The sequence below is a fragment of the Neopelma chrysocephalum genome, unplaced genomic scaffold (genome assembly GCF_003984885.1).
Source record: "Neopelma chrysocephalum unplaced genomic scaffold, ASM398488v2 Primary Assembly neopelma1_60, whole genome shotgun sequence".
NCBI classification, from domain to species: Eukaryota; Metazoa; Chordata; class Aves; order Passeriformes; family Pipridae; genus Neopelma; species Neopelma chrysocephalum.
Window position 1 is genome coordinate 17,290,590 of NW_020897715.1, and position 16,176 is coordinate 17,306,765.

A 16,176-nucleotide genomic window follows, 5' to 3' on the forward strand; every position below is an offset into this window, starting at 1 on the left:
AGTGTGTTAAAGAAATCCTAGCTGAAGGCTACCCATTTTCCCCACTGACTTGTAACATGTAGGTGGTAACATCGCACTGTAGACATCTGCCACAGAAATACAAAGATTAGTGTGAATAAAGCAGGAATGCAGAAGTTGTGAAATCATGAGAAGAAACAGAAGAACAAAGATGCATCAATCTGCATCTATCAAGATGCACAAGGTCAGCAGTTCGTCAGTCCCACGGTGCTCTGGTTGTGTGGTTTTTCTCAAAAACCAGGTTAGAAAGAAGGCAAAGAACAAGCTGAAACCATATGACAAGAAAATAGAGATTCCCAGTCAAAACAAAATGATGGGGTTTGACTTAGCAATTTCATTAAGTTTTACCTGTTACATTACCTTCAGCTTTTGTATAAAGTTTAATGACTTAAAATATTTGAAACCAAACACTGATCCTGCTCATTTGTAGGTATCACTTTAGAGTAGGGGCTGACTTTTCCTGCTCATTCCAGAGGAACAGGTGATGTGAGTTTTCACAGCAGGGACAAGGTTTCTTCTGGCATCTCAGGAATGGATCTTACTCAAAGCCCTGTGCCAGTTCTCAGTTATCAATGTTCCTTTGGAGTGAGATGCATACATATGCCTTGTTAGAGCCCCTTTCTTTATTCTGTAGCTTAGCCCAGCAAACTGCTTCATCACTTCTTCTGCATCTTGTTAAGAGTGATCTCCAGTCATATGCACCGGCTCCTTTGTTTTACTATTTTTGCAATAAACAGCTCATGCAAATTCCCTGGGCTTTTTGTTTTGCATGAGACAAGGCACAAATCTCCTCTGACTATGCCTTTTTGCCATCTATTTATCTTCTGATGGTGCACATAGCTGCTGTCTTGCTCTTGCACCTGTATCTTTCATATGTGCATGTGTGAACATCTGTCTAGATGTCAGACTGTCAGTCACACTGACCTGATTTCCATGTAAATGTAATGCTGATGTTTTCATCTATGCTTTGATAGTTTCACGTGCTCTGATCATTTAAATTAATTTCAGTAATAAATTATCCTCTAATAGAATATATTATACCGAATATTGCACATCATACATATAAATACTGAATAAAATTATTCATGTATTTCTTTGAGTTCAATCCCATTATGACTCCAGCCTTCAGTCTGTCATGCTCTTGGCATGGGGAGTGCCTGCTTTCAGAAAAGTGAGGTCACCTCACTGGCTTGCTCACTCCCTGGAGCAGTTAACCTGCTCGGCTTCCTTTTTGTGATTTATGCCTTGGTTTAGGGATGGAGAGCTCAGAAATCTCCTTGCACCAGCAGCCATGGTCCCCTTCACCGTCAGCCTACCCAGCTGCATCTCGTACCAGCACTTGGTCTCTGCAGTCAGATACTGCATCTAATTTGCTAACTCCTCTTAACATGATGGTTAGCTCCCAGTTCCAACTTCAGGTTTTGTTACCATCAATGCAACTTATTCTTTTGGACCTCATTCCTCCCTTCTCCCCATACTTTTTGTTGAATAGTCCATTGAATAATTCAAGCAGGTCTTTCCCACATCAGACTTGCTGGTTATTGAGATTTCTAAGGTAAGGAATAAGTAGAGAAAAGAAAAAGAACTGAAGAAAAATGTTAATAACAACCTAAAGATGGCTGTAATAATAGAATCACAAAATCACACAAAAATATTTAACTGGCAAGGGACATGAGGAGGTCTCCAGTCCAATCTCCTGCTCAGAGCTGAGTTGACTCTAAAACTACAATATGTTGCTCGGGGCCTTGACAAGGAAACTTCTAAACATCTCTGAGGGTGGAGATTTCCTGCCATCTCTTGGCACCTATTCCATTGCTGAACCACCTTCTGTGGGAAGAAAGTTTTCCTTATATCTGGTCAACATATCCCTGCTGCAACCTATGGCTGCTGTCTTTTGTTCCTCTCCTATGCACATCCAAGAAGCATGTGGCTCATTCTTCTGAGTAATATCCTTTAGATAACAGGAGACTGAAATTACATCCCACCTTGGCTCCCTTCTCCCTACCAAACCCAGCTTTCAATCTCTCCCTGTATGTCATGTGCTCCAAACTCTTCACCATCCCACTAGCCCTTCATTGGACTCTATACAGTTTGTTGGCATCCTTCTTGTACTGGGGACTCAAAACTGGAGCCTGTATCCTAGATGAGCCCTCAGGTGTGCCAAATAGAGGGAAATAATTACTTTACTCTACTTCCAGCAGAGCTGGCTGTGCTCTTGCTAATGCAGCCCTGCATGTGTTTAGCTTTAATCCCTCCAAGAGTGATGATAACCCACCATAGAGAAGTAAAAAAGCACAGAACTCTTGGCAATATAAACAGCTGCAGCCTCATGAATGCCAGAAACCTAGGGATGAATAAAATGAAATGTTTATAACCAAACTCTAGGGGCACGCTGCAGATGGATTCTTTGCTGAAACACAGGGCTCTGTTGACTTTACTAGTGAGCCTCCACTTTGCTGCACTGAAGGATAGTGGGAGCAGACTAGGAACATGGGTCCTATCCACTGAGGTCTGAAAATCAACCATTATTTACAGAGCATTTGGGTCTTCCAGGGTAACCTCCCTTGGCAGTGACAGCATTTCCAGCCCTGCGGTCCACAGCCGGAAGAAAGTTCCCACAGCAATGGAGTCATGCAGCACAGGGGTGAACGGCATGCTTGCTGTCTTCTTGGTTCTGCATCTGGGTGAGTCCTTGGCTCAGCAACCCCTCATGGTTCTTACAGTCTTTTCACAAGCCTCACAACATTTGGGGTGTTTCTAGGCTCCTCCCAATTTGCCATATAACATCTCTCACACAGTTTAGCTTTGGGACTCAGGTTGTTCCCAGCCCATCTGTTGAGCCTGCCAGCCAAAACCAGGGAGCATCACCAGGTTCAGGGAGCTGCCCTGTAGAGATGTAGGAGTGGGGTTCCTATAAGAACCAGGATACACACTGAGTACTGAATGAAAAACACCACCCTCCAGCCGTCTGGGCAAAAACGTGTTTCTCACATGTAATCCTACCAGCTTGTTTAGTTTTACTGCTAATGTTATAATGTTTGGTGGACTTTTTGGTGCTTATTTTCCTGGAAAGGAAGGACATTGAACAAGGCCAAGCCTGCATTTCTCAGATACTCAGCTTTGATTCCTCTGGTTGCAGAGGAAAGACTGGAAATCTCTTATGCACCCTAGAACCAAATGAAAAGCAAAAGATACCAACTCTTGTTAAATAGCATTTCTAATTTCACAGTTTAAGACAAAATCATAAGCTTCTGTAGTCCAATGTGCAATTATCAAAAATCTGTATTGTTGCAGTTTACCTCTTGGAGGAATGTAACTTTTGGAAAACCATACATTAAACTCATGTAAACTTTTTATTTTACATTTTTGTGGCTCCCTAGGGTCACCTGGGGGATCTGCAGGTTAAGCATCTCTGAGAGTTTACCAGCAGTGAGGCAGGAGACTACAATCCCTTTATCCCCAATCTTACCTCTGGAAAGTCCATCTCCTTCTTATGGTCTCCTGCAGAAGCCCTCTTTACAGTGAAGGAAAGGAAGCAATTCTCCCAAGAAACAACTCCTAATGTTTCTTCCACCTTATATGTCCTATTTCGTACACTGTCACATAGGCCTCACAGGAATCTCACATTAGGCCAGCCTTCGTTATTTCTTTTTTACTTCATCTCTTAATTTTCCTTGGTTTTCAGTCTTTTTCCATGCAAAAAATGAAAGAAGGGGTGAGCAAATTTGTCAGTGCTGTGTCAAGTCTTGACTGGGGAAGAGGAGGACTGACATATGCTGTGAAGGAGGGCTGACATATGCTGTCCTGCCTTTGCTACCAGCAGAACAACTAAGTCTTGTCCAGTGGAAAGGGGTTGTCTCAGTAAAATTGTTGACATTTCAAAATCGTGAATGATGGTCAGTCCACCACAACTACTGGCATTAGCCAGGAAAAGAGCCTAAAGTGGAGGGGAGGGAAGCTATGGAGCTGAAAACAGAAGAGATTGATTGATTGATCGATTGATGAGATAAAGGAGTGAAAAGTTCAGAAATTGAGGATAATCTTCCCAGTGTCTGTGAAAGGGAGAAGAAATATCTACATCTTTCTGGAGGGATGGGAAGTGTTCACTGAGACACCTTTCAGAAAGTGAATGTATGCCTTTTTTTGGCGGGTATTGACTTTCAGGTCTGATCTCCAGTATGGCTCAGCAAATTGAACAACAGATTGGGATCGCAGGACAGGAGGTGACCCTGCCCTGCAAAGGCATTTCTTCTGCCTCCCCTTACAGAGTTGTGATCTGGACGTTCTTTGATGCTGTTGTAGGGCATATGGAAAATAATATCCATTGGAAAAGTAAGGCTTCCAATTCATCACCCCGTTTTCCCAGATATGGCTGAGAAACCTCTTCCCTCCTAACCAAGCCTATTTTTTAAAAGAACCAGGTGCCGATAGTCAATTTGAAGTCATGAGCACAAATAAAGAGCTGAAGGTGCGGAACCTTGTGCTCTCCAACGCTGGCATTTACACCTGTAAATATGGCTCTTACAAAGTCCGTACCTCACTGCATGTCTTCAAGTGTGAGTGATTAGAGGGCTTTTATCCAAAAGGAGGGGAGGGGGCCATAGAGCTCGGGGAAACATCTCTGTGGAAATTCTTTATCCAGCTTCTATTTCTTCTGGCCTGGGCTATCATAGTTCATTTATCTTCCATCTCCATGGTGCAAAGATTTCATATTCTCTTTGCTGTGACACTTGTGTCCCTCTCTCACAAGAAGAGGAGTTGTCTTACTGGCTAAGCTTTTTTCTTTTTACAGTGACAGTGTCTTTGGATGGGCACTTTCTGCAAAATGAAGTCCCTGAGCTGACTTTAATGCACAATTCACCTGATCCTAAACCCACTCTCAGCATCACATTGTTTAACAGTAACAATAACATAGTAACACCAGAAACAGAAAACAAATCCCCTCAAAAATGCATATTGAATTTGAAGAAACTGGAAGCTACGGACAGCGGGACCTGGGTGTGTAATGTCCGTTCAGACTCTCCACTGATTAATCAGAACATCTCCTTTGCTGTGAAGGTATTAGGTATGTGACAACAAAAATGCAACTCACGCACAGGCTCGGGAACCAGTGTTCCCTCCAGCTCATGAGCTGAGCTTTTTCTTTCCAGCATCCCAAGCACTGGTGCTCCAGTGTTGATTTCCCAGGGCTTCCAACACTGCAGCTTAGGGATCACTTTACTGCCTGAGCTATGTTCCACACTTGTGCCCATTTTCCTCTCCAGGTACAGTGAGGAGAAGATTCTCCTCTCCTTGAGATCTCTTCTTCTTAGTACTGGCGTGTTTGGGAGCTTTAGCTCTTTCTACTGTGTTATTCTCAGACATTAACTGTTTAAGCTTCCTGGGGGATGTTGTAGCTTTTCTCCAAGTCCTCTTTCAACTGAGCACAGCATGCCTCTCTCTAGATCAAAGGTAAATGGGGAGAAGTGTAACCATGGTTTTTCCTGCCTCTGTATTTCTCATCTCCTCTGAATTCAGGTTTTCAGGATCTAGATATGGAAAGAAAGTATGCAATTGCTGACAGCACTGTCATCTTGTCATGGCATCTGAACTTCCAGAAGATAAAATGGAATAAAGGTTTCACAGGACAAGTGAACTGGAAACAACAGGAAAGTGCAAAAGCTCATGAACTGCTTGATTTCAACGTCACAGCACTAGGAGAGCAGCACGAGACCAAAAAAAGCAGCCACTTTCTGTTTGAGATACCTGAAAGAACACCTAAAAGTACCATACAAGTGAAACTCTCCAAAGTCCATTTCAACCATTCTGGGCACTACCAGTGCCAGTTGGCATACAAAGGAAGACACGTGCAGAGCAACATAGAGCTGGTTGTGATGAAAGGTGAGAGGAAGAGAAGTAGGTCAATAGATGAGGAGCTGCAGAAACCTGGAAGCCACAAGAGCAGGGGGGACCCATCTTCCCATCCTCTCACTCACATGTTGTTTTCTTGCTTTTACAGTCTCAGCTAACCCTGTTGGGCCACTCTCCAGAGGGGCCAATATGACTCTGATCTGCGAGGTCTCTGGTCCACTCCCACCCAAAGCCCACTTGCGCTGGGAACGTGTGAATGGGACTCAGATGGACATCAAGAACTCAAAGCAGGATGAAGTAAAGTTGGAGGTGAACATCAGTGCTGCAGGGCTGTGGAGCTGTCACCTCATAGAAGACAATGACAGAAAGATCAGCCTTCATTACCACGTGGGTATGGAAATTAGCATCACATCCCTGCCTCAACCCTAAAGCCTTAAAATTCTCTGGTTTTGCCTCTAAATATTTTTCTTTCTCCACAGAGGAAGCTCCTGTTTGGATTAACTATGTGGTAACTGGAACAAGTGTTGGAGGCAGTGTATTGGTGTTTGCTTTTGTGTGTCTGTGCATCATCAGTGGTATAAGCTGGCAGCGGAGAAGGGTGAGTGCCCTGGTCCATGTGAAAGTTGAAGAGACTACTGTCTCTCCAAACCACAGGAGGAGTTGGATTTCCTGTCTGGGCATAGAGTAGAACAGATAAAGGGTCAATCCTTAGACTCAAAGCAAATGGTTAGAGGTGGGCAGTCTGCAGATGTAAGATGGCACTTTATTACCACTTAAGAGGAAAGCATTTGAAGCATAAAAATATCCAATTGTTCTTTATCCCTTCTCTCCTGGCAGCAACGGGCAAAAAGGATGGCACAAGCAAGACAATACTTGCTGGAAAACAAGACGTGTCAGTGTCAACAGTAAGTGGCAATGAGGGCACCCAGAATGGGCAAAGAGTGTTTTCAAGACAGAGGAGCCTAATGGTTGAGTGGAGAGAAATTGAGCTTGAGCCTCCTTGGTGAAGCAATACAGCTGCATTTCAGCATTTTCAGTTCTTACTGATGTAAAATCCTACCTAAGATTTATGAGATATGTTTAATGAATTTCCCATTATAACCCAAACCCATGGCAGCACAGTGCTAGGAAACTTTTGAGCAGAGAGGTTTCACTTGAATTTTCTTCATGTTGAGAGATGTTAACCAAAACCAAGCAGGTGCTCCAAAGTCCTTTGATAGGTTCCACAGTGAATCTGGGATCTGGAGGTGAAAAGCACACAACCAAGCACAAGGATGAAACACCAATTTTAAAAAACCATGGTGTCCATAACGTAATTCCAGCTCTGCTAGTGCAGTGCTGGACTGCAGTCGGTGAAAATTGCCAATAACCCTGCAGGAGTAATGAAAGAGAAGAAAGAATCACGGAACACTGTGATTCATACCCTTTCCTAAAGCGTTGGATGATGTGAAATACACCATCATGTCCTGACCCTTTTCATTGGTGCAAGGATTTCTCAGCAGAGAAGGAGCCCTCTTAAAGGCCTTCCAGGTCTTTAAGCTTATATGGTTTCAGGCATCAGAAGCAGGTGTTGGAAACACCGATAGCCATTCTGTCACTGGAAGAGGAGAGCTAAGGACAGTACAAATGATTGCATGAACAAGTTCAATTAATGTATGGGTACATCACTGGACTTCTGCTTATTTTCACGGGTGACACTGGCAAACTGATAGTTTCATCTGATTTTTTTCACTGTCACTGAGAATTCAGTGAAAATGTTTATTGGCAAATACCACATCACAGCTGGGATGTACATGTGGTGAAAGGTATAATACGTCAAAGAATTCACCTTGTTTTCACCTACCTTTTATCAAGGTTAAAAAAAATCCCCATGAAAAGAGGACAAAGCCCATAGAGATGCATCAAAAACTAGATAAATCTGTGCAGTACAAGTGCTGATACAGTTGTTCTTTAACTCTCTTTGCCAAGTAAGCAGCTCAGTGTAACTGAAACCTAAATCGCAGCCATGTGAATGCTCAAGTAACTGTCTGCATCCTCAGCTACAGAGGCAGGCAGGCATTCTCTATGCAAAAAAAGTGGGGGGTAGTACTAACACAATACTTTTCTCTTGCAGCTGGCTAAAAAAGTAATATTGCGGCACTGAAGTCAGAAGGACTGATGAAGCCTCTGCCTGTACCTAAACACCTGGCAGCCCATAGTGCTCCATGAATCCATCTCTCTTTCTCCTGTTTTAATGTAATTCTTTATTCTTTCATCATTCTCCCAGTCTAATGCCATGAAGGGATGCACTCTGGCTAGGAGCCAATGGACAGGACGAGAAACCTTGAAGGGTTACGAGTGATCTGCAGTTGTATAATGAGAGACACTGAATAGAAGAGATACATATATACAGATATATAATATGCTTGTATTTTGTTCATGCACTTAATTTGACCTTCTCGTGGAACCAATTTTATGTGCTTCTTTTATCTGCCTGAGCGACAATAAATTACTTTAGGGCTGGGAGTTATTTTTTGCAAGCTGGACTACATTTTTTCTGAGGCACTCTTGTCTGGTTCAAATTCACATTTTTCCTGCTAGGATGTGGAATGCTGATTCTCACTATCTCCCACCTCCCCGGCTGTCACGAGCCTTCCTTAATGCACCAGCTCTCTGCTTTATGTGAAACCTGTCCATACTCATTTGCCTTTCCCGGACAGTCTGAGCCCTACACTACCCCACATATCCATCCCTGAGCTTGTAGCTTTTGCCTCTCCCACCACAAACCAACAAACAAGTGAAAACAGCACAAGCAGTGGGATAATTAAGAATTAGTTTTATTGGGAGGGCAGTTCAGCACACCAGTAGCTTCTGGAAGTCAGAGCCTGAAGAAATTCTGAATATTGATCTGGAAGGTAGGTTTGGGATGGGGGTGAGAAAGTAATTTCCTAGGAGAACAAACCAGCTGGACTGAGTAATCCCACAGAGTACAGAGAACAGATGCTTCTGAGACAGACGCTGGAAATGCCTTCTCACCAAAATGACCCTTTTTTTGTTCAAGGAGTTGAGAAGAGGGAGTGAAAAGCCCAGGAAATTTAAGATGGAACTAAAAGCATGTTGCAGAGATGACAGAACATCCTAAAAGAAAAAATGCTGTTCAAATATGTACACAGAAGTCTTGTGTTTATAGAAGTTATTCTACTGTCTGCTAGTGGCAGGTCAAAAAGGCCTTGAGGTCCAACAGATGTCACTGGCCGCAGTCCAGGTTTGTTCATCTGTGCTGGGCTTATCTGGGGAGAGGCACAGAGGGGCACTGGGCTATGGGAAGGGTTCCCCGTGGCAAAGACTTCCCCATGGGATGCTCAGTGCTGGAGGAGGGGTTTTCTCTGTGGCAGTCACGCCAGCATCATGCTGTTACTGACAGAGAAGAAGCAGGTGGCAACAACAGCAGAGACAACATCTGTGAGTCGGGGGAAATCTTCCTCCCCACAACCCCATTTCTGCTCTGGAGTGGAGATGCAGCCCCAGGCAGCTGTGGCAGCAGGTGTGGGCCAACACTGGTGTCATGCTGGCTCCTCCACCATCATCTTCACACAAACGAGAGTGATGAAGGCCCACACTAATGCCATTTTCTTTCTCATAGCTTGTGCTTATGTGCACAAGACTATGTTAATTTTGGAAAAGGTCTGGTCCATATCCTGGTGCATGCAGTTGCTCCTCCTACTGCTGTCCCTCTCCCTGAACTGCCAGCATACCTTAGGAGCCAGTTGCAGCCCATCAATCTGCTAAACAAGGCATCATCATGGCTTAAGGACAGGCCCATTTGGGGAGCTGTATAAGGGAAAATCAACGCAGCGTCAGTGGTGGTCAATATAATGGTCACGACAAACTGCTTGGCATAGTCCCCTCAACAAAAACCAACCTCTGTTTCTGCAGTCCAGATCCTTTGCCTTAAATAACTGCTTGAGTACCCAAGTCAGCTCTTTTATTCACTCACACAGGTGTCTGCAGCAAAGGGATTATCCTGTATCACCTGATATCTGGGTGGGACAAATCACGCTGGGTGAGCATCCATTGGGAGCTCCTCCAGCACTGCAGCCATCTCCAGCAGTTCAGGCGCTCACTTGGGGTCCTGGCAGCTGAACCAACCGTCCCTGTGCCAAAAAACACCAGCTTTGATCTTTTCAGTCAGAGAATCAGCCTGACAATAAAAGACTAAACTAATAGGGCTTACCTGGCCTCCAGCACAAAGTCCATCAAACCTGGCCTGGCCAGGATGAAACACCTGGGTAGCAGAGAATGCTGGCACTGGTGGTTCAGAGCACAAAGGTGCCTGAGCTGCCTGACAGTGCTGCCCCCAGCTGTAAAAGCCAGGAGGCAACCTCAGTCCTCCTCTTTTCCAAGGGCTGGAAGAGGCACACTGAGTCCCCACAAGTGACCAAAGGTTGTGTCCCCATTCACAGCTGGGACCCACCTGCAATGAATGCTCTGTCTCACATCACCGCCACAGATGCAGAAGGTCCCTCCATCTGTTTCCAGGTGGCCTGGTTAGCATGACAGCAGATGGGATGGTGCCACTGGGATGCCTGTAAGCGCACAGCCATATCCACAGATGCACAGCTTCCAGTTCTCCCATCTGGATGAGTGCAAGGAAAATTACAGGCCTTCCTCAACACTGCACAGTTTCTCAGTAGGTCTCCTATCTCAACAGTTGTGACTCTGCCCTACTCTACTTGAAATTCACCTGTAAGTACAAACCACTGTAGGCTCCAATGTTATAAATCTCCTTTTTTGGCAGCTCTCCTGTCTGTATCTTTTCACATGATGACCTTCTTTGTTCCCTAGATGCACAGGCTGCCCTGATTGAGAGAAAAGTCATTCACAGAGTGAGTCCTAGATGGGCTTTCCTTTCTATCCAAGTGCAATACTGAAAGCTTCAGTGTGGGCTTCAAGGCAGTACAGAGCTAGAAATTCAAGCCAGATAAGAACAAGCTTGCACAAAATGTGTCGATGTAGATGAGTCTCCAGTTGGAGTGGACTGTGGTTACATCTTGCCCAGGCCAGGGCTTTACAGGCTTTCTTCCATGTATCCTGACGACTTCTCCCTTTGCTAGGTGTGACAAGGGTGTATCTACACTATGCAATGGAATAATACCTCTGCATGATGCAAACCACAGAGATAATACAACTCTGCAAAGCAGCAAACACAATGACAGACATATTTTGTCATGTGGCGACAGCTCATCAGAGTAGCCCTGAGATGATGGCAGGACTCAGAAAGGCATACATGGCAATACTTACAAAATGACAACAGCAGCAAGAGCTCTGTGTACTGATGGGGAAACGTGACAGAAAGCACGAGTTTGGGAAAAAAATGAGAAATGCTGGTTTTCCCTACCATGTCCGTCTTTCTGGTACTATTATTCCCCACGTTTCTGGGCTGCAGAAGGGAAAAAGCACATGCTTCAGTCTTTTGAACACACCTCCAAAGCACGGTCCTCTGTCAGGACCCACAGACCTGCTTGCTCCGGTGGAGGGAGGGGCTTGGACACAAGGATATAGCACCCTGTCCAGTTCTGCTGATCTAGAAACATGTGGGCTGAAATAACCCCGGCCCACAGCTCTACCTCCGAAAGCCCCTCCTGCTTCCCTGTTTATTTCTGCCCTTTGAGTGCAACGTGAGGCAGTGATTTGGTGGATGCTGTCAGCCCGGATCTGCCGAGGCAATCCATGTGACTCATGCTCCCCGCAGGCTCTGCAGCAAAGCACTCGCATCCCTCAGCCTTCAGAGCCAAATGACCCTGTGTGTTTCTTTGCATGTTCCCAAGGTCTACAAGGGAGAAATCTGTGTACTTTGGCCTCTTCTAACTCCTTTTTATTTTGGAGGGGTGCAGAAGGAGGAGAACAGTACTCAGCATCCATTTGAAAGGCTTATCAGCCTAATGAAGCTACAGAGAAAGAGTAGCCTCCATCCACCCTTCTCAAAGGTAAGGGTAGAGCTGGAGTACCAGACCCTTCCAGGATGCTCAGCTCTGGACTGGTTCCTTTCTGAGAGTACTCCCAAGTGTGTGTTTACTAGGAGGGAGCCCTGGGTTCATTAGTGTACTCACCTCTGAGCAACACCTCCAAACCACAGCCTCTGCCTCACGTATGTCAGAATCCTTCCCTGGCATCCCCTCTGAAGAAGCCTTTGGCTCTCCTCCTGTTCATTTGCTAGCCAGCTTGGCCAAGTCTTAGAGGTGCTTCCAGATTTGGAGAATTAAAGAACGGCAGAATTAGGAACAGAGGTGGTGACAGAGATCGGCTTGCTGTCAAGGAATCAAAAGGGAAGAAAGGAGAAACCCCAGATCCTCAATGCTTCAGCACCAGCTGGTTCGTGTCAAGGTCCTGTTTCAGACTCCAATGCTGGGAAGTCCCTCCTCTGAGCTTGTCTGTGTGGAGATGAGGTTCTGAAGGTGAACAGCAGTAACAGTGGTGCTGGCTGTGTGGGGACCATGGCACCGGAGAGGCCAGCACAGCACCTGAAACAATTAGGGGAGCCAGAGAGCGTCCCTGGCAGGGGCCAGCTGCATCCAGCACGTCAGCAGTGCTCCTGAAAGCCCAGTCTATTTTTTAATTAAGAAACAATTGTTCTGGTCTCAAGAAACCTCAAACATACCTACAGAAGCTAGAGGAACAGGTGGTAAAATGAAAATTGCAATTCAGTGTTACAAATTTAAAGCAAAGAAATCATTTCAGCTCCTCCCAGACTTCATAGGTTCCCAGATTAATGATTCAAGAGCTCCTAATTATCTTTGTGTATGAGAACAAACAAGTAAGCGTTCCGTAATTTGAGAAAGTAGCATAATTAAATTCTGAAATGATATTTTTCCATCCTTTACAGACTGGAATTCTGCTGGAATACAGACTGCACTGGGCTATCAGTGATGCCACATGGGCAGGAGGGATGAAAAAAGGGTCAGTAACATTCAGAAGAGAAGAACACACAAAGCATTACAACAGGTGGGTAGTGGGGTTGGGGGATGCAAGAAGATATATACACCTCTGTAAAATGGCATGCATCATAACAATCACATATTTGACAAGCCTACCCTGGTAATTCCTTTTCTCAAGGAAAATATCATACACAAACATTTCTGTATGTGACAGAGGCTAAAAAAATATCTTTTAGAAGGTGTCCAGCTGTGTAAGGCAAAACATTCAGTGGTAAGCAGGCATCCACAAGTTCAAATCCTAGATTTTACATTGCAAGCTCTTAATATTTGTGTGTAGCTCATGACCAGCGCTAGTCATCTGTCCCCTGATGTGAGCTATTATCAGTTGCCCATTTTGCAGATGAAATATCTGAGAAATTTCACTAAATCTTTCTGTACAGTGCTAGAAATAGAACCTAAGGTTTGGATATGACAAATCTACATTGCCGTCACCGTCACTGAAGCAAAATGGTAACGTATCTACTTGGCTGGATTCTTTTTAGCCATTAGCCACACCCTGCTCAGAGAGCCAGAAAAGATGCCAGGAAACCTGCTTGCAAGCACGCTAGTTGTAGCCTCACAGGAGGCTGTATAAGCCGTGTTGGGGCTCTGAGGATGGATTTAATTGCATCCATGATCTGTGAGAAACATATGAAACCTCCCATGGTCACTATCAAAGTCCTGAGTAAGAGCTGCAAACCATCAAAACCCCATGAAGTGCATTTGGCTGTCTCAATGCTTCTGGTTTTAGGATTCTGCTGTTTCTTGGTTAATGAGCCCTGTTCCTTTAAGAATCCAAGGCACCTCTGGGAAGAGCATTTCCCTGGACCTGCAGAGCTTCTGTCCAGAAATAACTGATCTTTATGCAATGAACTTTTCCAGAAAACATTTCATACCCTGACACTGTAATAGTGGTGTTTCTTCAGGCCTGGATGCCTTAGACTATTTTAGTGAGCTACTGAGACTTTAGACTGCAGATCGCTGGTCGGAGTACAGACTGACTCTGTGGGAATTAAAATCGCTCCCACTCTGTGACTCCTTCTGAGAGATGAGTCGGTGGGGGTGTCTCATTTTCTACCCTGGGCTTCCTAGATACACAAGCAACTCTGCACCACAGGGCTTCAGGACTTTCAGATCATCATCCACATTCCACATCAGTGCTCCTTTGCATGTGCATTGTCAATATGCAGCACATTCACAGTTGCAACCCACCTCTTATGAAAACCAGTAAAACCAGATGTCTGGAAATCCTAGGCAAACAAAGGGAGTCTTTGAAATCCATTTAGATGAGATGGATGGATGGACAAGCATCTGCTTAGGAGTGTGACAGCCCTGGGGTAAAAGCTCTTCTTTCCACAGAGTTCGTTCCACTTCACAGTAAATCTTCAATTTTGTGCTTTCATTCAAACTAATAACACAGACACATTTGCAAACACAAGAAGCCTCCTTGAGATACGAGGATCTGTCCCCATGCAGCTCTGCTCACCAGTCTCTGTCAGGTGTAGCCCAGTTATCCAGCTGCAGGATGCCCCTACCTGAGCAGAGCCGAGGCAGGCAGACAGTGCAGAAAGCGCTAGAAGCTTGGTTTGCTGAGAACAAGAGGATTTATTCACCCACGCAGGCAGGCTAACAACTTACGCTAGAGAGACTCAACTTCTGAATCAGAAGAGGATGGTAATGTGGAAGTTATCACATTAAGCAATTCACACAAATGACACAATTGGAGCTGCAAAATGTTTACATTTGTGGATATAGACCTTCTCACTTCAAGGCATAAACCTCCCACAAATTATATGGGTTGGAAAGCAGTGACAGAGGACTGTCCCATCTCACATCTCTGGTTCCTGCTGTAGGTAGACTGCCCACTGAGCTGAACCACCTTGGGGCCATTTCGCTGTGGGAGTCTCTCATGCCAAAGAATAGCCAGAGTATGGCAGCATCGTCATCACCCACCTTCCTCAAAAATATTTCTTATCACCTACCTGACACAAAGCCAGATCTATTCTAGTGGTTCCTTGTTCTACTCACCGTCTCTAAAAGAGGCCCCACTCACAACAGCTACTGCAATGCAAATTTTTTTTACACCTTTGGAACTGCCTTTGCTGCTCCCCCTGGGCCTGAGAACCAGCAGTACCTCCAGCTTTCTTACTCAGGAGTCTCTCCCTCTGCTGATCATACAAACCTCAGACGAAATTCCTTGGTATTCAAGGCACTTGGGATCGCCTCAGTCAATATTGAGAATGATATATGAAATCTGCCCTGTCAGAGGGGGTGATAAAACTGAGCAGACCCTGGATCTGTAGGTCCACTTTAGCAAACAGGGTATGGAGCAGGAGCAGATCAGTAGAGGAAGACATCTGATGACGAAGACTTTGTGGCCATGCTGTAAATGTCTGGGGACTTACTTCAGACTAACCCTAGCCCAAAGCAAAGCCGAATTCTCATAGTCCTCAGAGCACATTTGCTGCATGCCTTGCAGGTCCTTTCACCTAAATTGTTCAGGTTCTCTTGATCCAAACTGAGGTGCTAATACAGCTGCACCCTGACTGTCCAGAAACATGGACTCCTATACCAATTCTGATGCAGGAAAGAGCACAGAGATTTTGGCATATATCAGGTCCTAAAATGAATGAAGACAGGGAAGGTGTTGGTGCCTTCACTTCAGTAGCAAGACAGTAACAGGTAAATGAGATGTCTGCTGCCTTGTGCAGACGTTCTAGCCAGGATTGCCCTTGCTGAGGTGACACAGCTGGAGGGGGAGATTTACTCCTCTTGCATGACCAAAGCATTCATCTGAGCACTACTCCTGCCCTATCTCCTTCCCTTTTTCCCTGTTTGTGGGACCACACTGTAGTTGGTGGTGGAAGAGGCCACCACAGCAGCTATGCCAACTGAGGCACCAGGGCACCCTGCCCTCCAAGCACCCCTCGCAGGCACCTCTGTGGGCAGCAGCTCTTTGCCTTTCCCCCCCTCCTCCCGACATCTATTACGGCCTGGGTGTCTCCTCATAACCTTCTTTGGGAACGGGAACCCAGCAACTCCTTGTCCTGCAAGTGGCATTGCGGTGGCGGCCCGCCTCGCCCCGTGGGGCTGGAGGGCTGCGCGCAAGGGGGAGCCGCTGTGGATGGGCCATGACCAAGACCGGCTCCGGGAGCACAGCCGGGCACAGCCTGCCCCGTCACCCCCGCCCGTCGGGAGTCGCGGAGGGGCCGGTGCCGGGGCGGCGGCTCCGGCTCCCGCGCCCGTCCGCCCGTCCCGCCCCCTGGCTGCTCGGCCCGGCGGTGCTCCCGCCGCCGTCCCCCGCCGGCGCTCCCCGCCCCTCGCCCCTCGCCGAGCCCCGCCCGGCGGTGGCCGG

At 45.9% G+C, this 16,176-nt stretch overlaps 1 protein-coding gene across 2 annotated transcripts in view; it reads left to right on the top strand.

Moving 5' to 3' along the window:
• Positions 1-8,377, top strand: part of LOC113966561 (T-cell surface glycoprotein CD4-like) — an 11,905-nt gene extending 3,528 nt beyond the window's left edge. The window contains exons 2-10 of one of the 2 annotated variants that reach the window (XM_027681433.1): positions 2,572-2,702; positions 4,183-4,350; positions 4,434-4,574; positions 4,811-5,083; positions 5,536-5,898; positions 6,017-6,259; positions 6,348-6,466; positions 6,706-6,760; positions 7,982-8,377. In XM_027681433.1, the coding sequence (XP_027537234.1) occupies positions 2,642-2,702; positions 4,183-4,350; positions 4,434-4,574; positions 4,811-5,083; positions 5,536-5,898; positions 6,017-6,259; positions 6,348-6,466; positions 6,706-6,760; positions 7,982-7,989 (1,431 nt within the window). In that variant the 5' untranslated portion in view covers positions 2,572-2,641 and the 3' untranslated portion in view covers positions 7,990-8,377. Of the gene's footprint in view, positions 1-2,571; positions 2,703-4,182; positions 4,351-4,433; positions 4,575-4,810; positions 5,084-5,535; positions 5,899-6,016; positions 6,260-6,347; positions 6,467-6,705; positions 6,774-7,981 lie in introns of both variants that reach the window. The other variant, XM_027681432.1, reaches the window with a different exon arrangement.
• Positions 8,378-16,176: the final 7,799 nt, after the last annotated feature.